This window comes from Calonectris borealis, chromosome 15 (genome assembly GCF_964195595.1).
Source record: "Calonectris borealis chromosome 15, bCalBor7.hap1.2, whole genome shotgun sequence".
NCBI lineage: Eukaryota > Metazoa > Chordata > Aves > Procellariiformes > Procellariidae > Calonectris > Calonectris borealis.
In genome coordinates, this window is record NC_134326.1 from 11,373,704 (window position 1) to 11,387,896 (window position 14,193).

General features: G+C 60.2%; 2 protein-coding genes and 1 long non-coding RNA gene across 9 annotated transcripts in view; 2 read left to right on the forward strand and 1 right to left on the reverse strand.

The window, feature by feature from the left end:
• Positions 1–1,063: 1,063 nt before the first annotated feature.
• On the forward strand, positions 1,064–6,443 carry GM2A (ganglioside GM2 activator). Its single transcript, XM_075164213.1, has 4 exons — positions 1,064–1,513; positions 3,538–3,690; positions 4,527–4,709; positions 4,831–6,443. Exons 1-4 carry the CDS (start codon positions 1,397–1,399, stop codon positions 4,984–4,986), a joined length of 609 nt encoding a protein of 202 aa, XP_075020314.1. The 5' UTR covers positions 1,064–1,396; the 3' UTR covers positions 4,987–6,443.
• Positions 6,444–7,050: 607 nt separating this feature from the next.
• Positions 7,051–14,193, forward strand: part of LOC142088668 (proton-coupled amino acid transporter 1-like) — a 32,451-nt gene continuing 25,308 nt past the window's right edge. For 6 of the 7 annotated variants that reach the window (XR_012675902.1, XR_012675903.1, XM_075164216.1 and 3 more), the window contains exons 1-2: positions 7,051–7,126; positions 13,623–13,770. Coding sequence is in view for 5 of the 7 variants with exons in the window: in XM_075164216.1 (XP_075020317.1) it covers positions 13,628–13,770 (143 nt within the window). In the remaining 2 variants the exon portion in view is untranslated. Of the gene's footprint in view, positions 7,127–13,602; positions 13,771–14,193 lie in introns of those variants that run through there. The other variant, XM_075164215.1, reaches the window with a different exon arrangement.
• On the reverse strand, positions 10,300–12,127 carry LOC142088669 (uncharacterized). The gene is made up of 2 exons (XR_012675904.1): positions 10,920–12,127; positions 10,300–10,661 (listed from the first exon to the last, which is right to left on the reverse strand). It is a non-coding gene; the product is annotated as an uncharacterized LOC142088669 (long non-coding RNA).

The following is a 14,193-nucleotide window of genomic DNA, read 5'->3' on the forward strand; positions in this document are numbered from 1 at the left end:
CTTCAGGGCCTCAAAGTGAAAACAAATCCCCGGGGATAACTTTCTGCCCCGCTCCCGGGCGGGAGGAACAGGGCTATTTATTCTTCACCCTTAAGCCTCCGCAGCGGATCAGCGATGCAGTTGTCGCTGCCGGCGCGGGGTGGGCAGCAGCATCCGTCATGGCCCTGCCCGCTCCTGCGCCCTGCCTGCACGGTCCCGGCCGGCCTTGCTGCTAAATAAGGATGAAAGGCTAAAAATAGAGCTGAGGCAGGGGTTTGGACAACCCTTCCCAGGGCCCGGAGCAATACAGAGAGGCTGGCCAGTGTCAGTGTGTGAGGGAGAGTGGAGCTGCCTGCAGGGAAGGGTTCCATGCGTGGGTCCTAACTGTGCTGCGGCCGGGGGGAAGGTCTGAGACCTGCCACACTCATGTCCTGTGTGCTTAGTTGGCTCAGCCCCTTCCAGCTTTCCACAGGGAAAAAACATCTGTTCACCAAAATACATGGGAAAACCCACACTCCTGTGCCATCCGTGATGGTGGGGTACCGTGGGGCCATTCCAGTGCGACAGGGGGGCCCGGGGCAGCTCTGGCTGGAAAATGGGTGCCTGAAGGGGGAAAGATGGAAAACGGGGGTGTTAAATCTGAAATGGTAGATAGGTGGGTGGTGGGTAGTGGGGTGCTGTGGCAAACAGCCCAGTTGGGGACTGCCCGATACCCGGGTGCCCCCACCCCCCCGCAGCACACACGGCATCGGGTTCAGGGTCTCAAATTATCTCCGCTCTCCAGCTGCCGCCTGCCCTGTGCCGAGCGCGGGGGGGGGCGCGGGGGTCTCGGGTGCCTGCCCGAGGTGGGTACCGACCCTTTGCCTGCCCGCAGGACGCCTCGACCAGCCTGAGCGGGTTGCGAGAAGAGACCCCTGGGTGGCGGGGGGGGAGAGCGGTAGGAGAATGGTCTGGTCTCACCCACCGAATTTGGGTGGCGCGGGTGCCCTGACGTGGTGGGTGCACCTCAGCATCCCGCTCCGTTGCCCCCCCCTCCCCGTGCCGGCAGAGGGCAGGCCCTGGGTGCCTGGGAAAGCGCAGCTTCCCGTCCCAGCATCCCTGGGACTCCAGTCCTGCGCTTGACAACAAAAACAGGGAGGGGAAGGAAAAAAAAAAAAAAAAAAAAAGAGAAGGGAAAATCTGCGCGTACGCACGGGGAGGGAGGGGAATCGGGAGGGGGGCCGGGCGCGGAGCTAGCAGGGTGCAGTCCCACCCCACGGAGCGTCCTAGTCTCGCCGCTGCCAGCCCCGTCCCGGCGCCGCGCTGCGGGAAGCCCCGCTCGGGAAGCCAGCGGCTGCCTCGCTGCCTCGCCTCTTGCTTTTCTCTCCCTGGCACGTTTCGCCGGCCGCCCCATTTCTGCACAGATCCTGCCGGAGGGATGCTGGGAGCGGGGCTGGCCCTGGCGCTCTGCGCCCTGCAGCTCTGTCCGGCCGCGCTCGGCGGGTCGCACCCGCAGCTGGTGGTGGAGCGGAGCGGGACCCGGAGGCTGGGCAAGGTGAGAGACTCCAAACCCTTCACCCCGTTCCTCTTTGGGCAGGGAAAGGGTCGAGGGGGCTGCCTGGAAGGCCTGGGGGCTCGGCCGAGGGAGCAGCCCGAGCGGTGCAGGGGATAGGAAAGCTTTCGCTTTTCGCTTGCTGGGTTTCGCAAGAGATCGAAAGCATTTTCTGTCCCAGAAGGACGAGTGCAAGGTCTGATTCTGGATGCGTGTCTGTGCTGCGCTGGGGGGGGGAGTGGGATCCCATAGACCTGACCGCCTTGGGGGAGCACGGCTGCAGGTTCGGGTTCAGCCTCCGAGCAGGAGGGGATTTCAGTTTTGACAAACCGTTCTGGACCGAAAAGCCCAGCGGCCTCTCCTCCTTCGGCTGAGCTTTCCCTGCAGCCTCCCAGCACCTCGGCTTTCATTCCTCCCGTTCGCTGGCATTTTCCAGCTCACCAGCTCAGGCTGCTGCCTACTCGTTCCCACGCAGCGCTGGGCCGAGCTCATCAACACGCACTGATTAAGATACAGCTGATTAAGATGTGTGACTCTCACGCGGTGTGGAGGGGAATATCTCTATTTTTTTTCCAGGAAAGCTGATGTTGCCCCAGGGAAGGGGGAACCGGTTAGGAAGGTTGGAGGGGGCTCTGCAGGGCAGCAGAGGGTCTGCGGCACAGCAATACGCAGCCACACACTGGTGTTCAGCTCCCATGGAGCCTCTTTGCCTGCGGACCCACAGGCGAGGGGCTCCCAGCTCTTGCTAAACGTTGGGACGCAGCCTGCCCCTTGCCCTGTCTTGCCCTGAGCCCCGCGTCATGCCCTGTGCCCCGGGCTGCTCACCTGCGTGGGCAGCGCTGCCCGCTGGGACTCCTGGCTGGCACCAGGTAATACAGCCTCCACCGGTTCTGGGGCTGCTGAGCAGGCAGGGAGAGCCCTGCGCCTGTGGCACGGGGACACAGGCTGCCCCGGCCCAACCTGCTCGGGGTGCACAGCCCAGGCGTCCTCCTGCCTCCGTGCCAGGAAAAGACCTGCAATTAGGCTGGAGCCTGCTTGGGGAGGGAGCTGGGTTTGGGCTCTTGCCACCAGCTTGCGGCAGGTTCAGGGGCGGCTGTTGCAGCCGAGTGCCGCCATCCCCCTGCCTTTGAACTTGGGTTGTGGAAGCAAAGGGCTCTGGTGCTGTTGCCAGTCTGTGGCTCTGCCAGCAGTGGCCGGGGAGACTGGTGGGACTTGGAGGAAACAGGGGAGATCTACCAGCATGGCTCCCAGCCCAGCTAGGATACATGAGCTATGTCCACCCATCCGGGTGACATCCTCTGCGTGTGGATTTTCATTATCCCATGGGACAATGCTGCTTCCCTGGCTCATTTGGGCTGAACCGCCTCAGGATCAGGCCCCTGGGGTGTATCAGGCAGGGGGATGAGCCCAGCTTATCTGCCTCCCAAGCATAAGCGGAGATGGAAGTGTTAAGCCATGTTTAAAATGCAACATGCGAGCGCGATTCCTGCTCCTGCATGGGACCAGGTGGCCGGAGCCGGCGGATGAGGGCACACAACAGCCGGGCTGGTCCTGGCCAAGCCTGGCCCCACAGCCCCCCCAGGGCACAGCATCCCCTTGGCCAGCACAGCCACTGCTGCCCTGCCCTGGTCCCCACTTGCTCTCTTGCCTTCGCTCTCACACACCTTGCTCAGTGCTCTTGGTGCTGGTGTGAAGGATGCTTCTGGCCTTGTTCACATGCAAAGTGTTTGGAGGCTGAGCTGAGACAAGTTTGGAAATTGCAACCTGGGTGTGTTGGGTGTAAAGTACATCCAGGGGGGCCAGACAGAGGGTTTCTGCAATGCCCTCGGGCTCGGAGAGCTGGGAGTGCAAGAAATGCAGAGGGAAACATTTATTTGGCATTTGAAGAGAGGCTGAAGGTCATTTTCTGGCTGTGTTTGTGAGCAGATGTTTGGGGGGGATCGGGGGTCCAGCACTGGGGAAACCTTCTGCAAACGCAGGGCAAGGCTCGCCCTGGCTGTAACTCCTCCCGTTCCTCGGTGCTGCAGGTTGGTGGCTTTGCCTGGGAGAACTGCGGTGACAGCACGGACCCCGTGGTGCTGCAGAGCCTCTCCGTGGCGCCTGACCCCATCAGCATCCCGGGGAGCCTGCGTGTCAGCGCGGCCGTCAGCAGTGGCAAGACCATGGCGTCCCCTCTGAAGGTACGTGCCGTAGATGCCTCCATGGGGTGAGGGAGGGCAGAGCTTCCCAAAACCACCGGTAGCTGGGAAATGCCCAGCAGTGGGTACAGGAACAAGCAGCCCTTGGGGGAACGAGGCACGGAGCGGTGCAGGGCTGAGCGCACCGGACTCTGTAAGCCAGAACGGGGCGATGGGCACGGGGAGACCCGCGATGGGAGCAGACAGCCCAGTGGGAAGCTCCCAACCTTGTTCCAGTGGGAGAAACCAGCTGAGATGTGTCATGTCCTGGGAACGTAATGACTCAGGGAGGGAAATGAAACCCCAAGTGCCTTGGGCGTTCCCAGCGGTCGCTGCAGCACTCGTTTTTCAGTGGCCAAATCCAGCTGCTCCCTCCAGGGACATGCCACCGCTGCGGGAGCCCCAAGCTAGCCCGGCTGCCCTGCACCACTTTTTGGAGACTTTTTGGGATGAGACCGAACACGTCTCTCTGCCCAAGGTGCATGGGCTCTCTTGAGCAATGCCACGGTGCCTGTTTGGGGCTGCAGGGAGCGTGCCGGGGGAGCATGGAGGCAGAGCTGCAGGACAGGAGCTGCCGGGCGGTTTTGGGGCAGGGCAGTGAGGAGAGGGGAAGGAGCAGCTGTGTGGGGTGCTGGGACGTGTTTGCTCAAGGGGTCAATGTTGAGGTTGGAGGAAGAGAAACCCACAGGCAGAGAGGAACTGAAAGCAGGAGGTGAAGGTGAGAGGGCGTGCGGTGGCCCCATGGACACCCCAAAGAATTGCACAAGGAGGAACAGAGGGAGATGGCTGGGGGGGCTGGAGGAGCCGTGGGCACCTGTTGCCGGACACCTTCCCTCCAGGCGGTGCTGGTGGTGGAGAAGGCACTGGGAGACCTCTGGATCCAGCTTCCCTGCATTGACCAACTGGGCAGCTGCACCTACAACGACGTCTGCACCATCCTCGACAACCTCATCCCGCCCGGAACAACTTGCCCGGAGCCCCTGCTCACCTACGGCATCCCCTGCCACTGCCCCTTCAAAGCGGTACGCCTGAAACCCTCGGCCAGTGTCATGCCGGCAGTGCCACCGGGTACCACTGTGCCCTTCGGTGCAGGGCTGGGGGGGTTCAGCTGGCGTCATGCGTCCATGTCCCCTCTCTCCGCAGGGCTCCTACTCCCTGCCAGCCAGCGACTTCATCCTGCCTGATGTTGAGCTGCCTGCCTGGATGACCAACGGCAACTACCGCGTCCGGGCAGCCGTCAGCAGTGGTGGGGAGGAGCTCGGCTGCGTCAAGCTGACCTTCTCCCTGCAGTCCCAGTGAGGAGCGGGGAGGGCCTGTCCCTCCTCTCCCCACCACCTTGGTCCCCTGTCCCATCCCATCCAGTTGCACCCCTTCCCGCCCCAACCTGTCCCTGCGAGCTGCATCCCTCCCGCTGCCAGGAGGAGGCAGCCCTCGTACCCCGGTTCAGTGCCCCCCTCCCCTGCTAAACGCAGAAAGGCCCCTCCAGCTGTCCCGCTGTCCCCAACCCCATCACCAGGATGTCCCCTGCCCCGGACAGGGTGGCCATGGAGCTAACCCCAGCCTTTCAGTGCAACCTGGGGTAGTTATTTTTTTACCTAGTTTCTCTTTTTTTTTTCTTAATCCCATCCAGGGAATTTTAGACAAAAACATTCCAGGGAAAAGCAGTATTTCTTGGAGCAGTCCATGGGGCGAGGGAGCGTTTGGGAGTGCTGGGGCAGGCTGAAGGGATGCAGGATTAGCTGCGGAGGGTGTCCCGACTTGCCCCCACCACCTCCAGATGGAGCACAGGGCTGTTTTGCAGAAGTGTCCCCAAAGTGGCCGCCGGAGACCTGTCCCACCATGGCAGCTCTGGGTCTGCCTTTGGAACATCCCTGTCCTACGTGTAGGGCCAACTTGGTGACACGAGGCACCAGTGAGGGCACCTCCCTGTGTCCCTGCTGCGACAAACATCACAAGCACAACAGGACTGAAACTGCCCAAATCCCCGACTGACGTTCCCACTCACGAAGGACCAAGTGGCTGGTGCTGCTCCCAGCAGCAGGAGAGGTGGCCGGACACTGGCTGCGCTCGCTCCAGGGGGACACACGGCTGTGATGGGCAGCTGGGGCACAGTCTGGCCGAGGACGAGTCCCACTCATCTCATTTTGCCACTGGGACTGAGCTGAGGCAGGATGCTGCACCGGGACCATCCTTCCCATGCACCGTCAGAGGCACCCCCACCATGTGGAGCGCATCCTGGACATGGGATGGACTGCGGGATGACCGTGAAGACCAGCAGCCTGGATTCTATGTGGAGGCCCTGCAGTCCATCTCCTGGTCATGGCTGGGGGCTGAGGCGTGGGCAGGCAGCATCCTCCCTGCCTGCTGCTCCAGGCAGGGCGTATGTCTGACACCACCCGCCTATGCCAGGTCCTCGCAGGGTGCAGGTGACCCACTAGCCCCCTGCATCCCTTGCTTCCTCACCGTCCTTGCCTGCTCATATTATTTAGTCCCTCCGTAGGGCTGGTCTTTCTCCAAGCACTTTATACGCCTTAACTACTGCCCGGCTGCCCCGGCGGGAGGTCCTCTGCCATGCAGACGTGTTCCCACTGCCTTTCTGTGCCCTCAACTCTTGCTGGGTCCGACCCGGGATTGTTTCGCCTAGAGAAGCGCTAACCCTCTCACCCCGCTCCTCGCTGCACGCAGCGCCTGTGCCAGGGTGGCATCCTCCTTTCGGGCAGGTACTGCAGGTTCTTAATAAATCTTTTTACCAGGAAGCGGACCTGGTGCCTCTTGGTGCTGGGGGTGACCTGGGGGTGGCATTTGTTTCCCTTGAAATAGCAGGGACGTGGTTTTGAGCTGGGGGAAGCGAAAGTGATGTTGGGGCTGGGGTGGGAGCAGCGGTGGAGGATGCTGCGGCCAGAAGAGCTGAGTGTGAGCAGCCCCGAGGCTGGCTCCTGTGCAAGGGGCTCAGCGGGGATCTGCAGGTGCTGCTTTCGGACACAGGAGCACAGCCCCCCGCCCCCGGGGGGCATAGCCCACGCTGGGGGTCTCTGGGGCTGTCGCTCGTCCCAGCAACCGTCTATCTCCCTGACGCCTGCCAGCCTGCCTTGCTGGGGGGGGATGCTTCTCGTTGCCCACGCGTGAAGGGGTTCAGGGCTCAGCCGTGCCCGCATTTGCCCCACTCGTGGCAGCGGCACCCCCCCCTCTCTGCAGCCCGCCCGCGTCCCCCGCCGCGCCCGCCAGGCGGCGCCGCAGTGCCGTGCCGCGCCCCGCCCCGCCCCGCTTCGCCCCGCCTCGCCCCCTTCGCCCCGCCCCACCGCGCTTCGCCCCGCCCCGCGCCTTCACCGCTCTCTGTGCGCAGACGCGGGCGCCGCGGTCAGCTGAGCCGGCTGTCACGTGACGGCGCGGCCGAGGGAGCGGGCCCGGCGGGGGCCGCGCGGCGCGGGGCGGCGGCGAGGTGCGGGGCCGGGGATGCCGCGGCCGGGGGGGCTGACGGCCCGCGGGGGGGATGCGGGAGGGGAGCTGGCAGCCGGCTGGCAGCATGCGGGGGTGCTCAGGGATGCACGGGGGTGCCGGCAGCCCGCGGGGTACCCAGGGACGCGGGGGGGCCGGCAGCCCGCATGGGTGCGTGGGGTCCCGGGCGTGCTGGCAGCTCGCGTGGATGCTCAGGGAGCTTGGGCGCGCTGACAGGACTCGGGTCCAGGGGGTCGCTGGCAGCCTTTATACGTGGCCGGGTGTGTAGGGGTGTGCTCTGAGCCTGGGGGTGCTGGCAGCTTGCATGGGTGCCCAGAGCTCCCTGGGGTGCTGGCAGCCGGCAGGGGTGCGCAGGGGAGCTTGGGGGTGCTGGTAGCCCGTATATGCGGCCATGTGTGTGTGGGGTTACTCAGAGCCTGAGTGGGTGCAGGGGGGAGCTGGCAGCTTGCAGGGGTGCCCAGAGGTCCCTGGGGGTCCTGGCAGCCTGCAGCGGTGCCTCAGGGCGCCCAGAGCCCGCAGGAGTGTACGGGTCTGCCTAGACCCTGCACCCAGGGGTGCGTGCTGGTAGTGCCCTGCAGGGGTGTGGGGTTCCCCTCAGAGTGTCTGGGGGTGCCGTGCTGGTGGGGGGGCACAGCCCCCCGCAGGGCGCACCAGGATGTGAGGTGCTGGTAAGGGTGCGGGGTGCTGTGTGGTCCTAACGGGGGGGGTGAGCTGGAGGGCGCAGGGAGCTCTGTGGGGTGCAGCCGTCCTGCTGTGTGGGGGTGTGGGGTGGAGGGGGAGTGGGGCAGCACAGCGTGGCTGGGTGGAAGCTGCGGGGACGGGGGGGTTTGTGCTGAGCAGCCTCCATGTGGGGAGAAGCTGGGCTGGGGGGACCAGGCTGTGCTGCGAAGCGCTGGAAAGGTGAGTCTGGGGCTGCAGAAGCCGAGGTCACACAGGGACGAAGGACTGATGCTGTGGGGACGCAGCTGGTGCGGCTGTTGTGTCTGGGAGGTGTCGTGCCGGCATGGGCACGGCGGCCTGGGGAAGGGGCTTGGCCGCAGCCTCGCTGCAGGGAGGGGAGTGGGGCAAGGCGGGAGGGGGATCTGGCAGCGCCGGCTCTCCCTTGTGTCACGCTGAGATGGGTTACAGGCAGTGCTTTGGAAATAAAGGATTCAGCGCGTGTGATGGGAAGCAGCAGTGAGTTTTGCTGTGCAGCTCACTTTCCTGGAAGATTTCGTGTTGTCCGTTCTGCACTCAGCCCCTGCTCAGCTGGGGAGAGCTGTCAGGGTCAGCAGCAAGTCGTATCTTGCTTTTGACTTCAGGCGTGGGGTTGTCACTCTAAGGGACAAATTACTGTCCGCCCTCCCTGCCAGCTTTCCTAGGCACTTTGATCACCACGATGAAATTGCTTGTGTGTGTAGGGGGGAAAAAAAATGCACATGAAAGTAGCTGAGGAGTTGGGTTTAAAGTGGAAACTGAATTTGGCTGTTCCTGTCTTTGCTTTTTGTAATGACGAGGAAATGATGTAGTGGGGTTTTGTTTCAGTTTGAAATATTCATTGTGTGGATGAGACAAGTTTTGCAGCTTCTTCTTGTTGATTGCGGGGGAGCTGAGCGCTCGCTCCCTGCTGCTATGCAACCTTTAATCAAGACACAAAGAAGGCAAGTCACAATGAACGCATTTCCCTGGCTCTTCAAAGTAAAAAGCAGCCAGGCCTGCTTGGGGAAAAAAAGAAAAAAAATCACAGGGACCGATCAGGCAGACTGAGGTAACCGTGATTTATCTGGAAGACGTTGCTGTTGGGTACTTCAGATAACGTGCAGGCCATCTTTGGGGAGGGGTATCCATGCCTGACCCAACCCTGGCACCCCCTCTGCCTGCTGTCCTTGCCCACTACCAGCCCTTGGCGCTTGGCAAAGCCTCCCAAGTCTCTCCCCTGACCCTCAGGCCCGTCACCCATGACAAATAGCTTCTAACGCTTTCCTTGTGTAAACTAATGCCGCTCTTCCCAGTCCCTGCCTCGCTGCATCGCCCTGCCTGTGGCAGAGCCGGTTCAGGGCATGATTACGTGGCCCAGCTGCGAGGGAGGAGGCTGGGCAGGAGTGATGCATGTGTGGCTTTCAGCCCCGGAGCGCCTGTCTGCATCCTGGCTTGCCTGGGCTGGGCTCGCCGCTGCTCTGGAGGTTGGTATTGCGTGGGACGGACCGGCCCTGTTTTCTGCTGCTGGTGTTGCCTGGTGCTGCAGGAAATAAAGCAGCGTTGTTGTGGCCTGGGTAACTGCTCCCGAGCAGCTGGGTTCTGGAGCAAGCATCCAGAGTTGAGCAAAGTGCCTTGCTCCCCGCTTCCCTTCTGGTTGCAAGGCTGGACCCTCCCAGCAGTTGCAGCTCTTGGCTTGTTTTTGCATGTAGCAGCCAGGTTTGCAGAGAGCGGTGCTGGGTGGGGGGGAATGCCTGGGGGCTCTGGGGATGGAGCAGGACCCGAGCAGCCTGGGCTGAGCTTTCCCTGCACAGCAAAATGTTTGGGTCTGTGCCGGGGCCGCATCCTGCGGGCGCTTGCGTGACCCTCCTGCCGAGCAGCCCTCTGGCAGGAAACGAGGCTGTTTGCGGTAGCGATATTTCTCTGCTCCTTCCGCTTGGCCCCAGCTCGGCTCCCCACCAGTGCTGGGGAACGGGACAGGACGGGGAGGATCGGGACTGCTGGGGTGGGGGTGATGCCTGGGGCATGACACCCCAGAGGAGCCTTGGGGCAGGGACTGAGTCGCCAGGCTGTGTGGCAGGAGCCTGATAGATAATTTCCCTGCCTCTGGTGCTCCTTCCCGGCGGGTGCTCGGGGTGCTGGGTGCGGCTGGGGACTGGAGGAAGCAAAGGCTTTTTTTGGGAGGAGGGAGGAGGCTATGCAGAAGCAGCAGGAGCTCTTCAGAGCACATGTGGGAATTAAACCAGCTGACTGCTTTCCAGCCGAAGGCAGGAGGCTTGTGTCCGTGGTGAGAGCTTGTGCCAGTGCTCCTGGCTTGCAGGACCCTGTTGGGTTTTTTGCTGGAGCAAGAGCTCCGGGTTGTGCAGGTGCCTGTTGTGGTTTAACCCCAGCCGGCAACTAAGCCCCACACAGCCTCTCGCTCACTGCCCCCGGTGGGATGGGGGAGAGAATCAGAAGGGTAAAAGTGAGAAAACTTGTGGGTTGAGATAAAGACAGTTTAATAGATAAAGCAAAAGCCACACACGCCAGCAAAGCAAAACAAGGAATTCATTCACTGCTTCCCATGGGCAGGCAGTTGTTCAGCCATCTCCAGGAAAGCAGGGCTCCGTCATGCGTAACGGTGACTTGGGAAGACAAACGCCATCACTCAGAACGTCCCCCCCTTCCTCCTTCTTCCCCCAGCTTTATGTGCTGAGCATGACGTCATATGGTATGGGATACCCCTTTGGTCCGTTGGGGTCAGCTGTCCCAGCCATGTCCCCTCCCAGCTTCTTGTGCCCCCCCAGCCTCCTCGCAGGTGGGGTGGGGTGAGGAGCAGAACAGCCCTTGACTCTGTGTAAGCCCTGCTCAGCAGTAACGAAAACATCCCTGTGTTATCAACCCTGTTTCCAGCACAAATCCCAAACATAGCCCCATACTGGCTACTGTGAAGAAAATTAACTCTATCCCAGCCAAAACCAGCACACTCTCCACCCCTTATTCCATCCCATTTACATCATGCTCAGGTCCCACACTATGCAATACATCCTCCTTAACCACCACCCTGCTTCCCATCCTTCGATGTAATAAATAGGCATCATTCCCTTAGTCTGTGGACCAACCTTGTAAAATGTCCATAACATGTCCCTTGACTTTGGGCTCCATCTGTTATGGTGGTCACTGAGGACAGGAGAGGTGGTGCGTTGCGTGGAGTTACTGGACACCAAAGCCAGCTCCGGTCGGGTCGCTGCTGCACTTGCACTGCTTCTTGTAAGGCTTGTCCTCCGTTGGTTCAGGTGGTTCCTGCTATAGTAATTCCCATAACATGCAACTCAAATCCCAGGTTAGAACAATTTAAAGGTATTTCCATTACAATCTCCACCCCTGGTCCCTTTGGACCAGACCATAGGGTTTAACATTACAATGAATTCCTCCCTTTGCCCCTGCTCCGGCTTGGACTTACCCACAGACTGCAGTCCCTTAGGGGTGTACCTGCTCCAAGTGGAGCCTCATCTATGAGGCACAGTCTCTCCAGGGCCATACCTGCTGCGGCATAGACTTGTCAACAGCCACAGTTGTTTTGAGGTGCACCTGTTCCAGCGTGGCCTTCTCCATGGGCCACAATGCCTTCAGAGATAGACCTGCTCCAGCGTGGCCTTACCCACAGCCACAGTCCCTTCAGAAGTAAACCTGCTCCAACATGGCCTTACCCATGGCTGCAGCCCTCCAGGGGTGTACCTGCTCTGTTGTGGACTTATCCATGGCCACACACGTTGAGGTGCTCCAGCATGACCTCATGCACAGCCACTGATACTTCAAGGTGTGCCTGCTGCAGCATGGATTTATCCACAGCCACAGATGCTTCGAGGTGTACCTTCTTCAGCATGGACTTATCCGTGGGCCACAATCCCCACGGCACAGGCATAACCACGGCCACAGACGCTTTGAGATGTAGCTGCTCTGGTGTGGATTTATTCACGGCCACAGGTATTTCGGGGTCTCCTGCTCCCGCGTGGACTCATCCACAGGTCACAGTCCCTTCGACTCGAGTTCACACTGGAGTTCCAGCCTGTCCAGTGCAGCAGCACAGAAACACCAGCGATGCCCTGGCCATCTGCCAGCCCAGATGCATGGCCATTGCTGTTATCAGACTGTTCCCAGGCACAGCACAGTGAGATGATAAGCAGTCCAGCAGTCCAGCAAGCAACGAAAGCAAAAAGCAGCCACTAATGAGCACTAGACTCTAATACACAGTAAGGCAAGCAAGCCCCATGGCAAGCACAGTAGCCTGCTGATGATAGCTAAACAGCAATAACAGCTATAAATTTGATCTAGCACATTCCAATCAAATCTGTCGTTATCTTGAACCCCTCGTGCCCCATGTTGGGTGCCAAAAAGGACTGTCATGGTTTAACCCCAGCTGGCAACTAAGCCCCACACAGCCGCTTGCTCACTCCCCCTGGTGGGATGGGGGAGAGAATCAGAAGGGTAAAAGTGAGAAAACTCGTGGGTTGAGATAAAGACAGTTCAATAGATAAAGCAAAAGCCACGCACGCCAGCAAAGCAAAACAAGGAATTCATTCACTGCTTCCCATGGGCAGGCAGGTGTTCAGCCATCTCCAGGAAAGCAGGGCTCCGTCACATGTAACAGTTACTTGGGAGGACAAACGCCATCACTCTGAACGTTCTCCCTTTCCTCCTTCTTCTCCCAGCTTTATATGCTGAGCATGACGTCATATGGTATGGGATACCCCTTTGGTCCGTTGGGGTCAGCTGTCCCAGCCGTGTCCCCTCCCAACTTCTTGTGCCCCCCCAGCCTCCTCGCAGGTGGGGTGGGGTGAGGAGCAGAACAGCCCTTGACTCTGTGTAAGCCCTGCTCAGAGTAACGAAAACATCCCTGTGTTATCAACCCTGTTTTCAGCACAAATCCCAAGCATAGCCCCATACTGGCTACTGTGAAGAAAATTAACTATCCCAGCCAAAACCAGCACACTCTCCACCCCTTATTCCATCCCATTTACATCATGCTCAGGTCCCACACTATGCAATACATCCTCCTTAACCACCACCCCACTTCCCATCCTTTGATGTAAGAAATAGGCATCATTCCCTTAGTCTGTGGACCAACCTTGTAAAATGTCCATAAAATGTCCACAAATGTCCACAAAATGTCGATGGAGTTCATTTAGTCCATGACCTTGGGCTCCATCTGTTATGGTGGTCACTGAGGACAGGAGAGGTGGTGTGTTGCGTGGAGTTACTGGACACCAAAGCCAGCTCCGGTCGGGTCGCTGCTGCACTTGCACTGCTTCTTGTAAGGCTTGTCCTCCGTTGGTTCAGGTGGTTCCTGCTATAGTAATTCCCATACCATGCAACTCATATCCCAGGTTACAACAATTTTATCCATTACAATCTCCACCCCAGTCTCTTTGGGCCAGGTTATAGGGTTTAACATTGCAATAGGGTTTAACGTTGCTCCTTACCTGGCTAGCAGCAAGGGGTTCCTGCTATAGTAATTCCCATAACATGCAACTCAAATCTCGGGTTACAACAATTTAAAGGTATTTAAAGCCCGTCCTGCCTGGGTGTGCCCGAAACGGGGGCACGAGGCTGCAGGAAGAGCTGGTGGGAACATGCCGTGCACCTTTGACCTTAGGACATGCCAGCTCCGTGATTGCTTGGGCGGGAGCGAGTTGCTTTATAAAAGCCCTGGAGGGTACCTTGCTCCAGCAGTGCGAGCTGATCTCTCTGCACGATGGCTGACCCCAAGGAGCCTGAGAAGGGGGCTGTCGAGCTGGGCACCCCTAACGCTGCTCCCTCTACAGGGACCATGTCCACCCGGCGCCTCCGCAGCGAGGACTACAACGACTACAGCTCCACGGACGTCACACCAGAGGGGAGCCCACCCGGTGGCATGAACGGCTTCGCCCACCCCGAGTCCTACCAGCGCTTCGGGGAGACCAATGGGACCACGTGAGTGATGCTTCCCCCTCTCCTGGGCTGGCCCAGCATCCAGGAAGGGTGGAGGAGGTAACGGGGGCTCCCTGCTGCCCGCTGGCTTTGCTGGAGGATGGTGCAGCCGTGGTTTTATGGGGAATCCCTCCTGGGAGTGGTGAGGGCAGAGCTGTGGTCCTGCCTCCCTGGAGTGCTGGCATCAAGCGAGCAGCTGCCCCAGCGTGGCTCTCTGCTCTCCGGTGAAGCTGGGCTCACCGGCAGCGGGCAGTGTTTGATGCTTTTCCCAATATTCCCCCACTCTGACTAGGTTCGATGGTGAGCAAACAGCATGTTCAACTTCAGAGGATACGTGGGCATGTTGCAGCCATGCCCTGGGGGCTTCCTCGTGCCTTATTCACCCAGGTGGGCAGAGGATGCTGTCTCTGCCCGAGCGAGACCGAT